General features: G+C 41.3%; 1 protein-coding gene across 1 annotated transcript in view; it reads left to right on the top strand.

Annotated features, from left to right (window-relative positions):
• Positions 1 to 15,477, top strand: part of itga5 (integrin, alpha 5 (fibronectin receptor, alpha polypeptide)) — a 39,443-nt gene that overhangs the window by 22,711 nt on the left and 1,255 nt on the right. Inside the window, exons 18-29 of the mRNA XM_080470287.1 lie at positions 65 to 202; positions 3,861 to 3,928; positions 5,616 to 5,766; positions 5,896 to 5,988; positions 7,660 to 7,739; positions 8,470 to 8,550; positions 8,646 to 8,751; positions 9,023 to 9,181; positions 9,777 to 9,884; positions 13,209 to 13,322; positions 14,962 to 15,063; positions 15,183 to 15,305. Coding sequence (XP_080326413.1) covers positions 65 to 202; positions 3,861 to 3,928; positions 5,616 to 5,766; positions 5,896 to 5,988; positions 7,660 to 7,739; positions 8,470 to 8,550; positions 8,646 to 8,751; positions 9,023 to 9,181; positions 9,777 to 9,884; positions 13,209 to 13,322; positions 14,962 to 15,063; positions 15,183 to 15,305 — 1,323 coding nt within the window. The remainder of the gene's footprint in view (positions 1 to 64; positions 203 to 3,860; positions 3,929 to 5,615; positions 5,767 to 5,895; positions 5,989 to 7,659; positions 7,740 to 8,469; positions 8,551 to 8,645; positions 8,752 to 9,022; positions 9,182 to 9,776; positions 9,885 to 13,208; positions 13,323 to 14,961; positions 15,064 to 15,182; positions 15,306 to 15,477) is intronic.

Below are 15,477 nucleotides of genomic sequence, written 5' to 3' on the forward strand. Positions count from 1 at the left end.
GAAGCTGTAAAATGCACCGTATCAGTAAAAGTAAGTGGATATATTTATCTGTGTGATTTTGCAGGATGACAAGGACTTCAGGGATAAACTTTCCCCGATTTTTGTGGCTTTGAACTTCAGCTTGGATCCAAAAGCTCCAGCTGACTCCCACAGCCTGCGGCCCATCCTCAACTATCAGACCGCCAATATAATTGAGCAGAAGGTATTTTCACGCCCTTTTCAATCTTCTAAATCAGTCACTAGCCCTGAATTTTCCACACAGCTGCTGAAAAAATACATAATAAAGTTCTAAGTTCTTCTGACTAAGGTTAATTCTCTCTTAGCTGATGGCAATAAGATCTATCGGACCGAGTAATAATTTCTTCCTTGTATGATCAATAGCCAACTGCTCAGTTACTGTTTTGTCCCAAAAAGAAGACTGCTTCCCTTCCTTTTAATGTCAATAGTAAATTCTTAGGAAGTGCTCCAGAGAGTCTGGAAAGATGTTTTCAAAGTGGAACTGTGAGGTACAGTGCTACGTTTCCCCCCCAGGCCCTGCAGGGAACAACACTTGACCTGCTCCAGAGGTGACCCAGGCGTAGAAGGACGTCTGATTATTTAGTGAGGGGCACAGCCAGGATTTTTGCCCTTCTGGTTGAAATTTCTCGGCTTTTTGCCAGGTTTACCTCTGGCAGTAAACACATGGGTATTTTTTGGGATAGTGTGCACCATATGTGAGCACGGCAGCAGCTACTACCAGATTGGAGCATTTGTGGAATCGGCGTGGAATAATCTCCCTCTTAGTTACTTTTCTTTCTCTGTCTTTGTCCATTCATGACCTCCTAAGATATAAAAGCAGTTGGGCCTCCAGTTAATGTGATGTATTGCTAAACCATGACCTTGAAAAATATCAACATTAAGCCTCAAGAAGTCAAGTTTTCCTGCCAAACGCCCAAAGAGCCTGATCTGTATGTGTGCAAAAGGGCGAGCGGGAGATGTCAGACAGCCAACATATTTCATTAATTTAGCTTTGTACTGTGTGAATGCTATAGTGTATAAACTGAGGAGGGTGAATAATATACCGCAACCTTGGCCCAGCTCAGACACATGATGCCCTATTGAGTTCCACATATGCTTTGAGGATGCATGCAACCTTTCATAGAGCCTGCCAAGTTTTTACTCTCTTTAGGCCGAGTGAGAATGAGCGATCATGTTGACACTCTCTCATCTTTAACATTTTCCACATGTATTTATGAGCAGTCGTGACTTGACAATGGAGCTAATAATTGCCATCCTTTTTATACATCATGCATAAATTCAGATATTCATGCAATCAATATTTTGGTAAAGGTGCCAGTTCTATATATAAATATATATATATTGGCGAATGTTCAAGAGTGGAACTTTCCTTCTGCCACAAAATAGTTCTTTTCAATGTACTGATGGGGCATGAAGCCAGTCTTAGGGTTGCCTGTGGATCAGTGGAAGTGTGTGGAAAGTATCTGGTCTTCAGTAACTAGCAGCTTCACTTAAACTGAGAAATATGGCAACAATTAAAAAAAATGTTTTCATTACATTAAAAAACATTGTAACAAGACTACTACGTTTTGAATGCAGTGTTATTTGTTAGTCATTAAAGAAGAGCATTTTTTTTAAACTGTTCTGTACTAAAATACTGCATATTGTAGATGGTAACAGTAATACAGTTAAGATGAAATTGCAGTCGGGTGTTTTTGCTAATAGCTTCTGAAATAAACTAAATAACACATGATCTCTTTATTATGCTCTTTGTAAGTTGGTTGGAATACATCAACTTGCAAATGGACTTTACGTTTTCAAGATGTATCTGTGGGAAGCACATAAATTGGCACTTGTAAGCATTTGTGTGAGTGTCGGTCTGCATCGGTCGCCATCTATGAAAAGTGGTCCAAGGAAAGAAAAGTGGGAAACTATGTTCGGTCCAACAGACGACCCACTGTAGCTCACACACACTGCTGCATGAGTCAGTTTTGGTTCTGATAGAAACACTGCATCAAGGCTTGTTTTTCACATATGGGGAGATGAATAGGGGAACCCACACATTATTATACTGTAGTCTTTGTTGTGACGGCTGATCAGTGTCTGCTGGGCTTGATTATGTAGTTTAGGTGTAGTGATGGCACTGCGAATGTTGTTCTGCTGTCCTTCACAGATACACAAGCCACGGTGCAGATGTTAGCATGGTGGTTTCCATGGTGTCTATAATTAGAGCCCCTCAGATTGTGTAATGACAGGCAGCGCTCTCGGCTCTCTCTAATCTCCCCCCTCCATTTCTATTTATTATCATCATCGTCATGAGCATCATCACACTGACACAGCGCAGCGGGATGCAATTTAGCCATCCGCAGGCTTTCCTTGCTGCGGCCCTGCCACACGATCAGCAGTCTTCCATTTATCCGGTAGTGTTTCTGTTCCTGTCCCTCCACTGTAATCTCCAAACGCCCGCCTCAGCTTTCAGGTCAACAAAGATATCCTGTGTCTGAGCTACAGGCTCCTCCCTCTCTATATGATCATATACTGCTGTGGTTTGCTGGGTGGTGTAGTGTGTGGTGAAAGTGTGGTTTGCCACATGGCGTTGTGATGTGGGATGCTGGTAAGAGCTGGGAGCCGGCGGCTTTGTGTTCCGCTCCACAGGAGTATCTCCTCCGGCATGGGCTTAGAGTTGGACCCCGTTCATAATTTTTCTTTTTTTTTTTTTCTACGCTGCAAACAGAAAACACGTGGGAGTGTGTGCCAGGACAGCTGGTTCACGCGACTCCGTCTGTGCCTATCATGACCTCACTGGCTCGGTTATCGTCCCTCAGAGACGCAGCATAGTTTTTAACAGTCTGATGTGCAGTGACGACGTCTTGTAAATAAGGGGGAGTGTAGTCCAGGTGTGTGTGCATGCGTGTGTGTTTGTGTGTGTGTGTGTGTTGGGTGGTCGTCACAAGACGAGACTGAGGTGGAATGTATTAGTCATAGCGCATGTTGCATCTTGCAACACTCATCCTGTTGTCTCCCTCAAACATCTGATTTATCTTGCGTACCTAATTAGTGTCTCATGTAAAGCAAAATGTGCTTTCAATCGGAACTTTCCAATGATCAGAAACGGTGCTGGACGTACTGTTCCTGTGCTTGTGATACTGTGACAATCATGTCACTACTTATGGCTGTAACGTGTTACTAAATGATTAGTAATGCAGTTGACAAAAGTTTACATTGTGGAAGAACATGAACTCATTACTCTGTTTATCTTGCAGATCATTCTTTAAAGCTATAAAGCTGCTCTCTCTACCTGTCAGCTTTTGTTTGAAGTTACTTTTTCACTAAACTCCTGTTTACTGAGGGAGGAGTGCATGAATCCTGAAGTAACTTATTCTTCCTCACAGCAACATAAAGAGATGTCCAACTTAATGAAATGTCGGCATTAGTATGTATTCACACTGACTGTGAATGCATCACAGTTAGTAAATGATAAGTAATAAATGTTGGTTAGAGCTGTGTTTATTGTTTTGTTGCTGCTTCTTATTGTTATTAGCTCATGAAGTAAACATTTCTTCGAAGAAGCTGTAACATCCATATGTTAGAGTGTCTTCCACTAAATAACCAATGTAACTTGAGCTGCATGAATCAGTCTGAGTCAATCATTAACTTCATTAACTGTCACTGCGACTTCACAATAATGCAGCTACGTGGACATTACTACAACTTCCAAGAATTACCTTCCTGTTTTATTTTTTATTTTATTTTTTGCAGTACCTCATAAATTAATATTACTTCTTTTAAAAAGAAACATAGATAAAAAACCTGCCCAATGTAGAATGTTAAAACTTTTATTGCTCCCGCTGTGCAACTTCCAGGCTCAGATTCTGCTGGACTGCGGCGAGGACAACATCTGTGTTCCTGACTTGAAGCTGTCCGTGCACGGGTGAGTCTGGTCATTTCCTTACACATTTCTGAAAACCCCAAAGCACATGGAAAGTCAGGAAATAGATTAGCATTCAATGGATAATGCATAGCAAACTCTGCACTGGATCACGAATACTGAACTCTTCACCTCCACTGTGCAATAGGGAATCTCGGATTTGAGTGCGAAAGCATATAAATACAGCTGTTTTTGTTGTTCCGCTGCCTTGTTTGGTTTTGCATACCAGAGAGTGAGTGTTAAGAGCTGCAATGTTGCAGTACAGTAGGGGCATGCTATTTTTTAAAAAACAGGATGCAGCTACAGGTGCTATGACAAACAGTTGACGGGGGAAGACAGAACCGATGAAAGGGATCCATTCGGAGAGCTGTTTGCCAGAGTTCCAACACGGTCGGTCTCTGAAGCCGCCAGGAGCTCCCCGCCTGACACACTTTGATTCAAGAAATCTGTTAGCATTTTTACTCAAAAAATAACACACTCCCCAATACTCCCTTCCCCGCTCTGTCATTTTGATTTCACATTCCTATATTTATCTACCATCTGCCTCCATTTCTCTCAATGTATGCCTGATTCGTCACATATGGAATAACCTGCTGTGTGAAACTTCGCCACGTCCAACTCGGACTGAGAAAGTGTGATTAGAGCAATTAAACTAATACCTTGTTGCTTTTCTCTTCTCTGCTGTGAATTATAGAATACTAATGGTCGTTGGAAGAGTTGATGGTTTTCTTTTTTTCTTTTCTTTTTTACACAAACTATCCACCATTCCTCTTTTGTTGTTTCTTCTAGTTCTCTTCCAAATATAACAACCTGTTAGATGAATTCTCCCTGAGGGACAGCTTAACGTGAAGGTTGTTGCCTTTGTGTGTGTGTGTGTGTCTGTGTGTGTGTGTGTGTTGTCTAATTTTGAGCCATTGTTTGGTTTGAAAAGTGTGATGCCAGTTAAAAATCAGACTCCGCCTGGCTCGCAGGTCAGCAGAGGATCAGCTCGTCTCCCTTTCGCTCTCTTGCCCGACTTTATAAGAACCAGCTGTAATTAAAAGCATCTGTGTGGTCCTCCATATGGAATTTTCCCATTGTTCTTCGCTGCAGAGAAAGGTGGAGGGAGTGAGAGAAAACAAGGAAAGGGGAGGTCTTTTAGAGTGTTAAATGTGGTACTACAACCTGAAGTTTCCAAGTGTTGAAGTCAATATTAGACTTAATTGTTTGTATTACAATACCAACATCAGAGAGTTGAGGTTTTGTTCTGGTGGGTTTCAATTTTCCTCTCTGAAAAGTATTCGGTTTATGTGATTGTTTTAATTTAAAATAATCTCGATTTTAATCTTACTGTGTTTCCTCCTGTGTCTGTCATAGGTTTTGGTTTAATGTTTTGTTGCACTTGTTAACACTGCTTTCAATTAATACTGCATCAACAAACATCTTCTTTTCTCAGTTTTAATGCTCTTTGACAACTTTCTCCCTCATCTTTGCTTCTTTGTCAGTTTCATCTTTGTCTCACTTTTTCGTCTTGTTCCTCTTTTCTAACTTTTTGTTTGTCTTCTTCTCAGCTTTGTTTTTCACCATTTTCAAAATGATCAAGTTCTCTTGCCAATATCGCCAAATGATGTCATTGTGGATTATTGTTGGTAGAAGGAATTTAGCTGTTTACCCAGTTAATCGTTTTTTTTCGCCTTGGTTTTGTCCCCAGTGACCGGAAGGAAGTCTACTTAGGTGATGACAATTCGCTGACCTTGACCTTCAACGCCAGGAACGAGGGTGAGGGCGGCGCATACGAGTCGGAGCTGTACGTGGTGCTGCCCCCCGAAGCGGACTACAGCGGTATTGCCCGCAATAATGAGGTGAGAACAAACACCTCAGAACATTTCAGGGACTAATTTGTCTCCTGGGAATTTTTATTTCTGTTTGTTTTCCCCCTGCTGATTGTCGTTCGCTGTGGTTTTGACCGACGTGCCGCCCTGTTTTCCCAGAGTCTCACCCAACTGACCTGCAGCTACGAGACTGAAAACCAGACCCGATACCTCAGCTGTGATCTGGGAAATCCAATGAAGTCTGGCACCAACGTAAGACGGCTTTTGCCAGTTTTTTATTTATTTATTTTTTTAAATGTACTTTTCGCTCAGTACCTCATGAATTTATGGTTGTTCTGGGAGGTTTGGTTCGATTATGGAGAAAACACACTATGGTGTCAATTTCAATGCGATGCAATTCATTCGTTCGTCCTTTCTTACCAGTTACATACACACAATCCTCACAACTGAAAATTCATATAGTATTGTTAAGATATCATTGATAATGTTAGTAGCATTAAGAAGGGATAAGACAAACTATAAACAACACCATCTCAGATAAATAAATAAGCATTGAGGGTTTCTTCTGACCACTAAAGCACTGAAGAAACATTGAGAACTAGCTTTTTTTCTCTCAAGCATCAGAAGACCCTGATGTGTTTTCACTAAAATAATGTGATGTGGTGTGTGCAATTCTGGAATTTATGCTACGAAATTGCATACATTTTTTTGTTAAAGTGATTAGCCGATATAAATACACGGTTAACCCAGTGCACAACATTGTGTCGAAGCTATAAAAGCTCTGTTACAGTAGTAGTCTTCAGTGATGATGTTTGTGGGTACCATACGTACAGCTCAACACATAAACAACAATGGAAAGATGGATTTCTGTCAATTTTATACACTGTACTTTTCAAAGTCACTAATCTACCACCTTAAAAATACCAGTGTAAGCCCAAAATAAACTCCACCAAATGCAATTTTCTTCCTGTTGTTTAGATCTTGACCAGAAAATCACAACTCGTGTATAAATGCAGGCTTTTGTAATGTAAAATCTAACAATTTTAGAATCCATTTTTGATTGCCGTTTCCAGTTGGCAGCTCTTTGTTAGAGGGAGTTTCCATCCTCATGTTGGCTGTGAACATTACAGGAAAAGGAAGTGTGTGTCAGAAAATGTTGTAACAGGAAACACAGACTCCATCGCTGCATCCAACTCCCTGCTGGAAAAGAGTTCTGCTTTCTTTTAATAATCCAGTCACAATCTGGCTTGTATTTCAGAAGCCTGCAGAGAAGGGCCATCAACTACATGCTAACTGAGAGGGAGAGAAAGACGTTTTAAAAATTTGCTTCCCTATTTTCCGTAAAACTGTTTATTTTAAAGCTCTCACACCGACATTGTTTACGTCATTTGAGTACGTCATTACAGCTTATAGGGAAGTGCGCATGAAATTGCAATAGAAAGTGAAAGGATCTGAATGATGAAATGATTACAAAATAAGAACTGAGATGTGTTTGCTCCTTGAAATATACACATTCAATTTATCTCATTGGAGTAGTGCTGAGCTTAAGTCCTCGAGTGTTTGACTACACTGAACTGAACTATCACTTGTTTAGCAAAGGCGGTGTCCACAATTTTTTTTCCCCCATTTATTTATTGATTGATTGATTGATCGCGATTTATTTAGGTATTTATTTATTTGTAACTGTCTTTGCGTTATTAAAAAAACAATTATAATAAAAATAATTTCTATACATTGAATGTAAAAAAACAAAAAAACAACCCTTGATGAGACAGTGACAGAGATCTTTCCTCAGCATGATGGCACTGCGTGATCCTCAATGTTGTGTAATCCATTAAGGGAAGCGAAGAGTTTTGTATCTTTCTATATGTTTTAATGATTTAAGTCTGTTTGCATTTACACGTCTGAATTTTCTCTCCACAGCTTTGGGCAGGTCTACGATTCAAAGTGCCGCGACTGAAGGACACGCACAAAACTGTTCAGTTTGAGCTGCAGATCCGCAGGTAAGTACACCACTTCATTAGTGATGCCTCCTATGAGTAGTTCAGTTGTATGATGTGTGAAGTATAAAGCACGGAGCAACAAGTTATTCATCATCTCAACCCCCTGTCTGCTCACAAGGACTGTCACCTTTAAAACCTGAAGTTTGCATCATGAGGGATTTCTCAACAAACATTTGTATGTTTAGTTCTATAAAAGACACTTTATTGAAAATGTTGTCTTTGATAGACAACAGAGGCCAGCATACGATAGTCAGACACTTTGTAGTTGCCGTTGAGCGCATTGTGTGAATCTGTAAAAGCCATGGACCAACTTGATGTTGACAAGGATGGAAATCATGTGCATGGAAAAAATTCACAAAAGCGATGTTAAGATGGATCCACAACTGATGGGAGGATTATTAATTAATAATCAGTGTTTCCGGTTGTTGAAGTCTTGAACCGGTCTCCATAGTGGATAAACATGAATCCAGTACTGTGGATGTGAAGGAATGGTGTAACCCTCTTACTCATCACATCTGTGCCTTGTGGCATTGAAATATATTGTGATGAACATCCCAGTTTGCCAATCTGTTTCGAAGGGGTCATGTCCTCCACAACAGGGATTTTTCAGAGCGAACGAGTTTAAGCAAGAAGTTGAAATCAGAAATTGTTGAGAATGTCAGCTGTCGTCACTGCCAAATGTCAAATGACACCACCTAATGCAACTGTTTCTTTTCATTTGCCTCCACAGTAAAAATGAGAATAATTCCCATAGTGAGGTTGTGCCCTACAAGCTGGAGGTCGTTGTTCAGGCTGAAGTCATTCTGCAAGGGTGAGTTTAGTTTCAGGATCTGCTACTTTCAACTTCTGGACCTTCATTAAGTGCCTTCCTGCTCATGTTCCCACACACCTCCTTCTCTTTTAAAGTGTGTCTCGGCCAGATAAGGTCTTCTTCCCGGCGGCCAACTGGAAGGCGACCAGAAACTATGCCGTGGAGCAGGATGTCGGTCCTGAGGTGGAACACATCTATGAGGTAATCAGCTGTGCAGACTCACCGAGGCCGAGAGGACTGAGCTGGAAAGCAGACCCTGCTGTTGACTTTCCAGGGCAGCGAAGGAGAAAGACTCAGATAGTGTCTTGTGTTTGAAGCAGGACAGCTCTACCAATTTGTAAAGACCTGTTAGCAATGGAACGGAAACACATGCGACTCATCAGCCATGCTGCTGCTGAAAGCACAATATGAAACAATCAACAGCTGCTTGAAGCTTTCCAATACTTGATTGATTTTTCATTTGTTTTTCCAGCTTTTGAACAACGGCCCGAGTCGGATCAGCAATACCATTCTTGAGCTGCGCTGCCCCCTCAGTGTGCAGGGTCACGCACTTCTTTACCCTCTGGAGTTCTCCACCGATGGCCCGATCAACTGCACGGCGGACAGAAACATGAACCACCGAAACCTCAAAGTGAGCAACTCGCGCGCACACTTCACAGGGTCAAGCGGGGCTAAATCAGACGGGAGATCTCGACTCGTTACTCTGTTGGGTTCCCCGATGGTTGGCCCTCACCCGCCCCCTGCTCCACCCAGGACACTTACCCCACCACTTTGAAGTTTCAGCTCTTCCCAACCACTCGGCACAGCTTGATGAACCACCTCACCCAGCGAAACACTCTCTCATCTTTTGACATTTAGCAACCCCCCCCCTTCCCCAATTGGCTATAAGTCGTCGCTATGGGATTTTTGCGGGAAGCTATTTTGCTGCAGTTGTTTGTTTGCGTTTGTAGCTTGACAGATGTTTCGCAGGGCTGCAAGTGGTCATCAGTCTGAGCTGCGAGCAAATGTGTTTTCTTTCTTCCCTGGTGTATTGCTAAGTACGGTGCGTTTCCACGGGAATCCATGAGTAGCGGCGCTCACATGCTTATGATTAATGACGACGAAGCTTCAGGGTCACGCTAACATTAAGTCTCGCGTATTGACAGAAAGGGTGGCGTGCTCTTCTGCCCGATGAGGTCAGTGTCTGTGTTATTCTAATGGGTGCGTTTCTTTGTGTCGCTCTTCAGCTCCAGCTCACGTCCACAGAGTCGCCAGTTCTGGCTCTGAAGGCCCACGAACACCAAGTCGAGAGGAGGGACGTCCACAAGAATCAACTCGCTCATTTGACGAACCTGGTAGGAACCTTTTCACACTCTATAAATAAAACACCGTGTACGCATGAATGAACACTGTGAGGCCAAAAGAGGGTTCTAAATGCAATAGGTGACCGAAGGGTAAGTTGAAAGTGAGGCAATAAGGAGCTTTAGCACTTTAGTAGATATAAATGTGTCTTTGTGTCACACAAGCGGAGTTTTCACTCTGCACACAATTAACAGCAAAAAAAAGTTCATCTGTTTTACTGTGTTCATTCGAGGGTGCAAATCTGGATTTATTTTGGTGACACCGGCCGTGGTTTCACATGAGGCTCTGGGGACTTGGTAATTAGGTTATGATGTCGTTAAAAGGGAGGGGTCAGAGGCCACTGGCTTGTCCCGTTTTGGTGATTAACATTAAAGAGCCTTTAGTATTGGTGGAGCAGCGGAGAGGGGACATGACACATGGGAGGCCCTTTGCCAGTGATCCACTACTCGCTTCACGGACTGCTCCCTAATTTTTTGGCCCTGGGTGTTATGATCCCCTCGAGCAGCCACACACTGGTCCTATTGATCCACCCAGCTGCAGGTAGCTGCCCGGCCTGTGAATACCTGCATCTACTAAAGAGGCCTTTGTCTGTCTCCGCTGACTGTGCTCGTTCATCAAGCATGTCCAATGACAAGTTGGCATGAAGGTCCCCATTGTCCCATTTCCCTTGTGTCTGCACTTTTTTGTTTTTCACGTCCAAGAAGGCAGAAAAAAGCCATTCAAAGCCGTCATTGATCAAAGTGTGTCAGTGTTTAGTGATGCCTGGGATAATGTGGTTAGTGAAGGTCATAATGTGAGCACTTCAAATGGTCTAATTTGTTAACAAAGATGTGATGGCCATTCAGAACAAAGGATGGTAATTACACTGAAAATGTAATAGCTTTTCAAAATAATGACTTGGATTCATTAAAAAAAAAAAAAACCGCTGCTTTTGCTTTATAGCAATTTCGCTACACTTCAATGTGGAAGTTATTGCACTAATGATGCATTGCTGAAGACATTTCATTCAATGTGCCTGTAGAAAATATGGCTTAATATTGCAATTAGTCAACACAAAGCAGTTAAAAAAAAAACATTTATCGGCTGCAATGATGCAGATGAAAGGTTTGGATAGCAATTGGAATTGTGAGTGTACTCAGTTCTTTGATGTGTACTTACTTGCATATTCTCTTTAAAAGCCTTCAAAATGTAATCTGGGGGTTATCGTGTTAAAGCGGTTTGTCTTTCACGAAGCGGCGCAGTGTTTCCAGCTCTTCTGGAAAAATCTGTGTGGGATCTGGACAAAAACACTTGTAAAAATGTAAGTACGTGTAGCTGAAAAAATTATGGTTTCTCTGAAGATATGGAAGTATTTGATAATGGATCCACAATACGTTGGGCTTCGTTCAAGTCAAATACAAATAATAGCTCTTTTTGTCAACGACCTACTGTATAACAGAAATATTTTTGTTTCATAAATTGTGATCACAATTACAATAAAATGTGTATTTATTAATTTAGGTCCTATTTTGACTGAATGGTAACTCACCTAAATGAAAAAGAACAAGAAATATTAACTTATGATGTGATTATTATGGTTCCTTTTTTTGTTTTTTTTATACAAAATGGTAAATAAAGCTGCAGTTGTGAAATATTCATATATTTAGATTTTCATGACATAGGAATGAAAATGTTAAACAATTAAACTTAAATGCTTAACACATTTGAGTTTATGTGTAATAAAATATATTGAAGTTATTTGTGTGAATTAATTAAATTAATTTAAGATGTGTATATACACAAATAGTTATTTGAATGAGTGACCTGTACATGATCTTGTACTGATTAGAAAATGTACCTCTTATTGAAGCAAGTAGCTGCAGCTTGCATGACTTTTTTAACAACGGGATACAATAAAGTTCAACGTCTTTATTGTTGTATGTATGTGCAGAGCAAGTAAACAGTTTACAACATGCAATGAAAGACTTATCATATCTCGTCTCCCAGCGAGGAGTTTCACAAGAAAATAAGGCAAACCACAAATATAGGTCATAAAAATATAGATATAATGAGAGAAAACTGCTAATTTCAGTAAAGGTGATGTTTTTATTAGTTATTCATTTGGACTGAATGATTCGACAGTAACAAAAAAAAATTATAAATAATAAGTAAATTAAAGGGTCATTATAATATCATAACAGAGACGAGCTATTAAATATGTTTGTATGGTAGATAAAATAGGTTATAATAATTTATTCTTCCCTGTTTTCATTCACCATTTATAAAAAAAACAACAGATATTTAGTCAAAGCTCTCAAATTATGTTTTGCAACCGGACTGCAGCCAGCCATAGTTTGTTCTGGCCAACACTTCACACTGAAGAACTGTTTTATTTGACATTAATCATCTTTCATTGAATCTTTAATTCTTCTACTCTGACATGATGATTGTGTCTTTTGTTTACAAAATATCAAACTATACTTCATTCTTCAGCTGCATTAGCAGGCCACACTGTTATTTTATGGAGTTGTGGGAATAAATGCCCCCCCCCCCCCTAAATGTACATCCTGACCACATAATCCCTCCAGGGGAGACACGTGGGATTTTGGTCAGAGGCATCTTTTGGCACGGGACCACGTTCATGTCGTTCCTTTGTGGCCTCCCTGCCCTGGGGTTCCAAGCAGGTCTACTCAGGGGGAAGTGGTCTGATATGCTCTGTGTCTGTCTGAATACTCATTAAGTTTGTCTAAGCCTGAGCCTGAAGCAACAAGGTGGGTGCTCTCTGTTTCTCCCGAGTTTCCCCTGCTTGGTGGAATAAGTAAACTAATTCGCTCCCGCAGGAAACCCACTGAAACCTCTCAGCATGGGGGTGGTCTGGCTACAGTACCAGCCCCTGAAACACAGTGTGAGCAAAGCTTTAAAATGTTAAATGTAACAGCCGGCATTATGAGGATGTAATTAGGACTTAGCGTTCGACAGTCTTGAGAAAAATGGACCGGTTTTAGTGGTTGGGCAATAATGTGGCGAGCGGTACACGCTGCATTTTTACAGTCTCATGACATTCCTTCAATCTAATTCGAAGCAGGCGTGGAATAGGGATCATAACATTAGACTCTTTGTTATATTTATTCGACCTGCAGCATTAACATTGCCGTTATTTGGCTTTACCACGTCTAGCCTACCAGTATTTGCCTTGAGGAGTTTCACCTCGTACTGTCACATTGTTAAAATTTAGTGGGAAAAACACTTCTTTTTTTTTCAGATACTAACCATGTGGAAAAATTACTTATTAGTATTTAATCAACCCCCTTTTGATGACATTCCCTCTCTTTCCATAGTCCTGTTCCAACGTGGAGTGCTGGACGCTTCAGTGCAAAGTGGGCCTGCTGGAAAGGGGGACTACCGCTATCGTCAATATGCGCTCTCGCATCTGGGCCGAGACCTTCACTGAGGTTTGTGGGAGAAGAATCGTGCCGTACAAACTCTCTGCACATATACTGCACATAAACATGGGATCCCAGGAGAGGATGAGACCGCACGCTATAGATTGGGCTCTCTATGTTTTCTCGTCTCGGACATTGGCAGGATATAGTAATCCATTTTTACTAAAGCTCAAAAAGAAAAAGAAAAAAGTTTGGAAACCACAAATGTGCGGTGAGGAAAGACAAATAGATACAGTTGCCAGTCGCATATATTTGTTTGTTTTCACAAGGCGTCAGCAAGGGTTCAGACTCGGAATGCAACTATATGATTTACAGATTTACATATTTGTCCCAACAAATGGGACATTTACTTTCTGAGGAGGTATGTTGGTCCAGACTAGAGCACAGACTGCAGCGTCTGCCAGTGTTTGCCATCTCTGAGCCAGACGCTGATTATTTAACACCTCCTGCACACTTTAACATGGAGTGTGATGAAAATCCATTATGTGGCAGTCACAGCATCTCATAGGATGGGAATGCTACAGGGGGTTTCTTTGGAAGATACGCGTGGACTGTGTCGCCACCTAGTGAATAAATGTTGCAGTGCAACTTTCTATCCGATTTATGAAATTTTTTGTTGCTCTTTCTACACGACCATTTTCTATAACAGAAATTACACTAGAAATGTAATAATTGAGCCATAAGATTTTTTTTTTATATGTTCTACATCAATCAAAAATTCAGTTATTAAGTAAACATCTCAAAAATCACAGTAAAACCTTCAGAGAGGTTTGTCACACTGTAGTCAACGTGCTTTATGTTGTATAATCATTCTTTGACCATCAGTGGTACCAAAATAACTTAATATCTGATGATAGAAATAATTAGGGATGCACCGATACCGAAACCAGTATCGGTTCAATAACAGGCATGAGTACTCCTACTCGTACTCATAAAACTGCCACCGATGCCACGACACCGATGCCACTTTACGCCACTTCACTGCAAAGTGCGGGCGTCCAGTGAAGAGCGCACGGCTTGCTCAAAGCTGTTCCACCGAGCGCACTTCCCCCCCACCCAGGGCGGCCCGCCACTCCTAAATGAATGTAGAGGAAACCCTGTGGTTTCTGACAAAGTTTTATTGAAAGCACTTTTGGTAAATGTTAGTTCTCAGCTTATGACAAAGTGTTAACCCTTCCTACCCCGGTCTCCAGACCGTGGTCGGAAGACGCAAGGGAGACCAACTTCTACTGCGGGGCCGAAGCTGTCCTCGGCTTCGGGGTTAACTCCCTCGCCTCACAGCCGGTGGCAAGCAGGACAGTGCCATAACAGAATTAATTTTGAATTTCGGTACATCACAATGTAGGAATGTTGTCCGATTAACATCTGTGGAAAAAAATTTAATGTGTGTATTGGCCTAAGTACTCGGTATCGGTGAGTACTAAAATGCAAGTACTCATACACTATTCATTTTGGTAAAGAGTGGTATCGGTGCATCCCTAGAAATAAGGCCTCTTCTGTTCAGTAAACTATTTTAGCAGAGCCACATGTTCTGTGCACCCTTATTTCTCTATAATGACTCCTGGTAGAAGTTGTTTAGCGAGGCGAAGCATGAATTATTCACACCTTCTGAATGTAATTTAATAAACTGTGATGCTTCTCCCTTCAGAGGCCTTACAAGCAGTATGTCCTGGAGTGTTTGGCCAGTTACAGCGTGAAGAAGATGCCATATGCAATCTTGCCCAGAACATTACCAAATGGACACAAAAAGGTATTTAACCTCTGTTCTCATCCATTAGTCGTTTAGACACAACTTCACATTCTGAAATGTACCATTCCTTTTTTTTTTTTTTTTTTCTAACTGAGAGTAAAATGTGGTGTCATCGTCAGGTGGTGACCCCGGTGGTGTGGAACAAGCCGGACATTGAGAACTCGGTTCCACTGTGGATCATCATCTTGGCTATACTGGCTGGTTTACTGCTTCTGGCTCTTCTCATCTACGTCCTGTACAGGGTCCGTGCTGCTATTCTACAAGTCTAATGCTGAAGCTAGTCCCATTATGTTAGTTCTCAGATCGCACTGTGGCGTAGTGGTTAGCACTGTCACCTCACAATGAGAAAACTGCAGTTTGATTCTGGTCCAGGTCTTTGGATGTACAGATGCTTATAGATCTTTTTTTTTTTTT

Source organism: Lipophrys pholis (assembly GCF_963383615.2).
Source record: "Lipophrys pholis genome assembly, chromosome: 8".
Taxonomy (NCBI): domain Eukaryota; kingdom Metazoa; phylum Chordata; class Actinopteri; order Blenniiformes; family Blenniidae; genus Lipophrys; species Lipophrys pholis.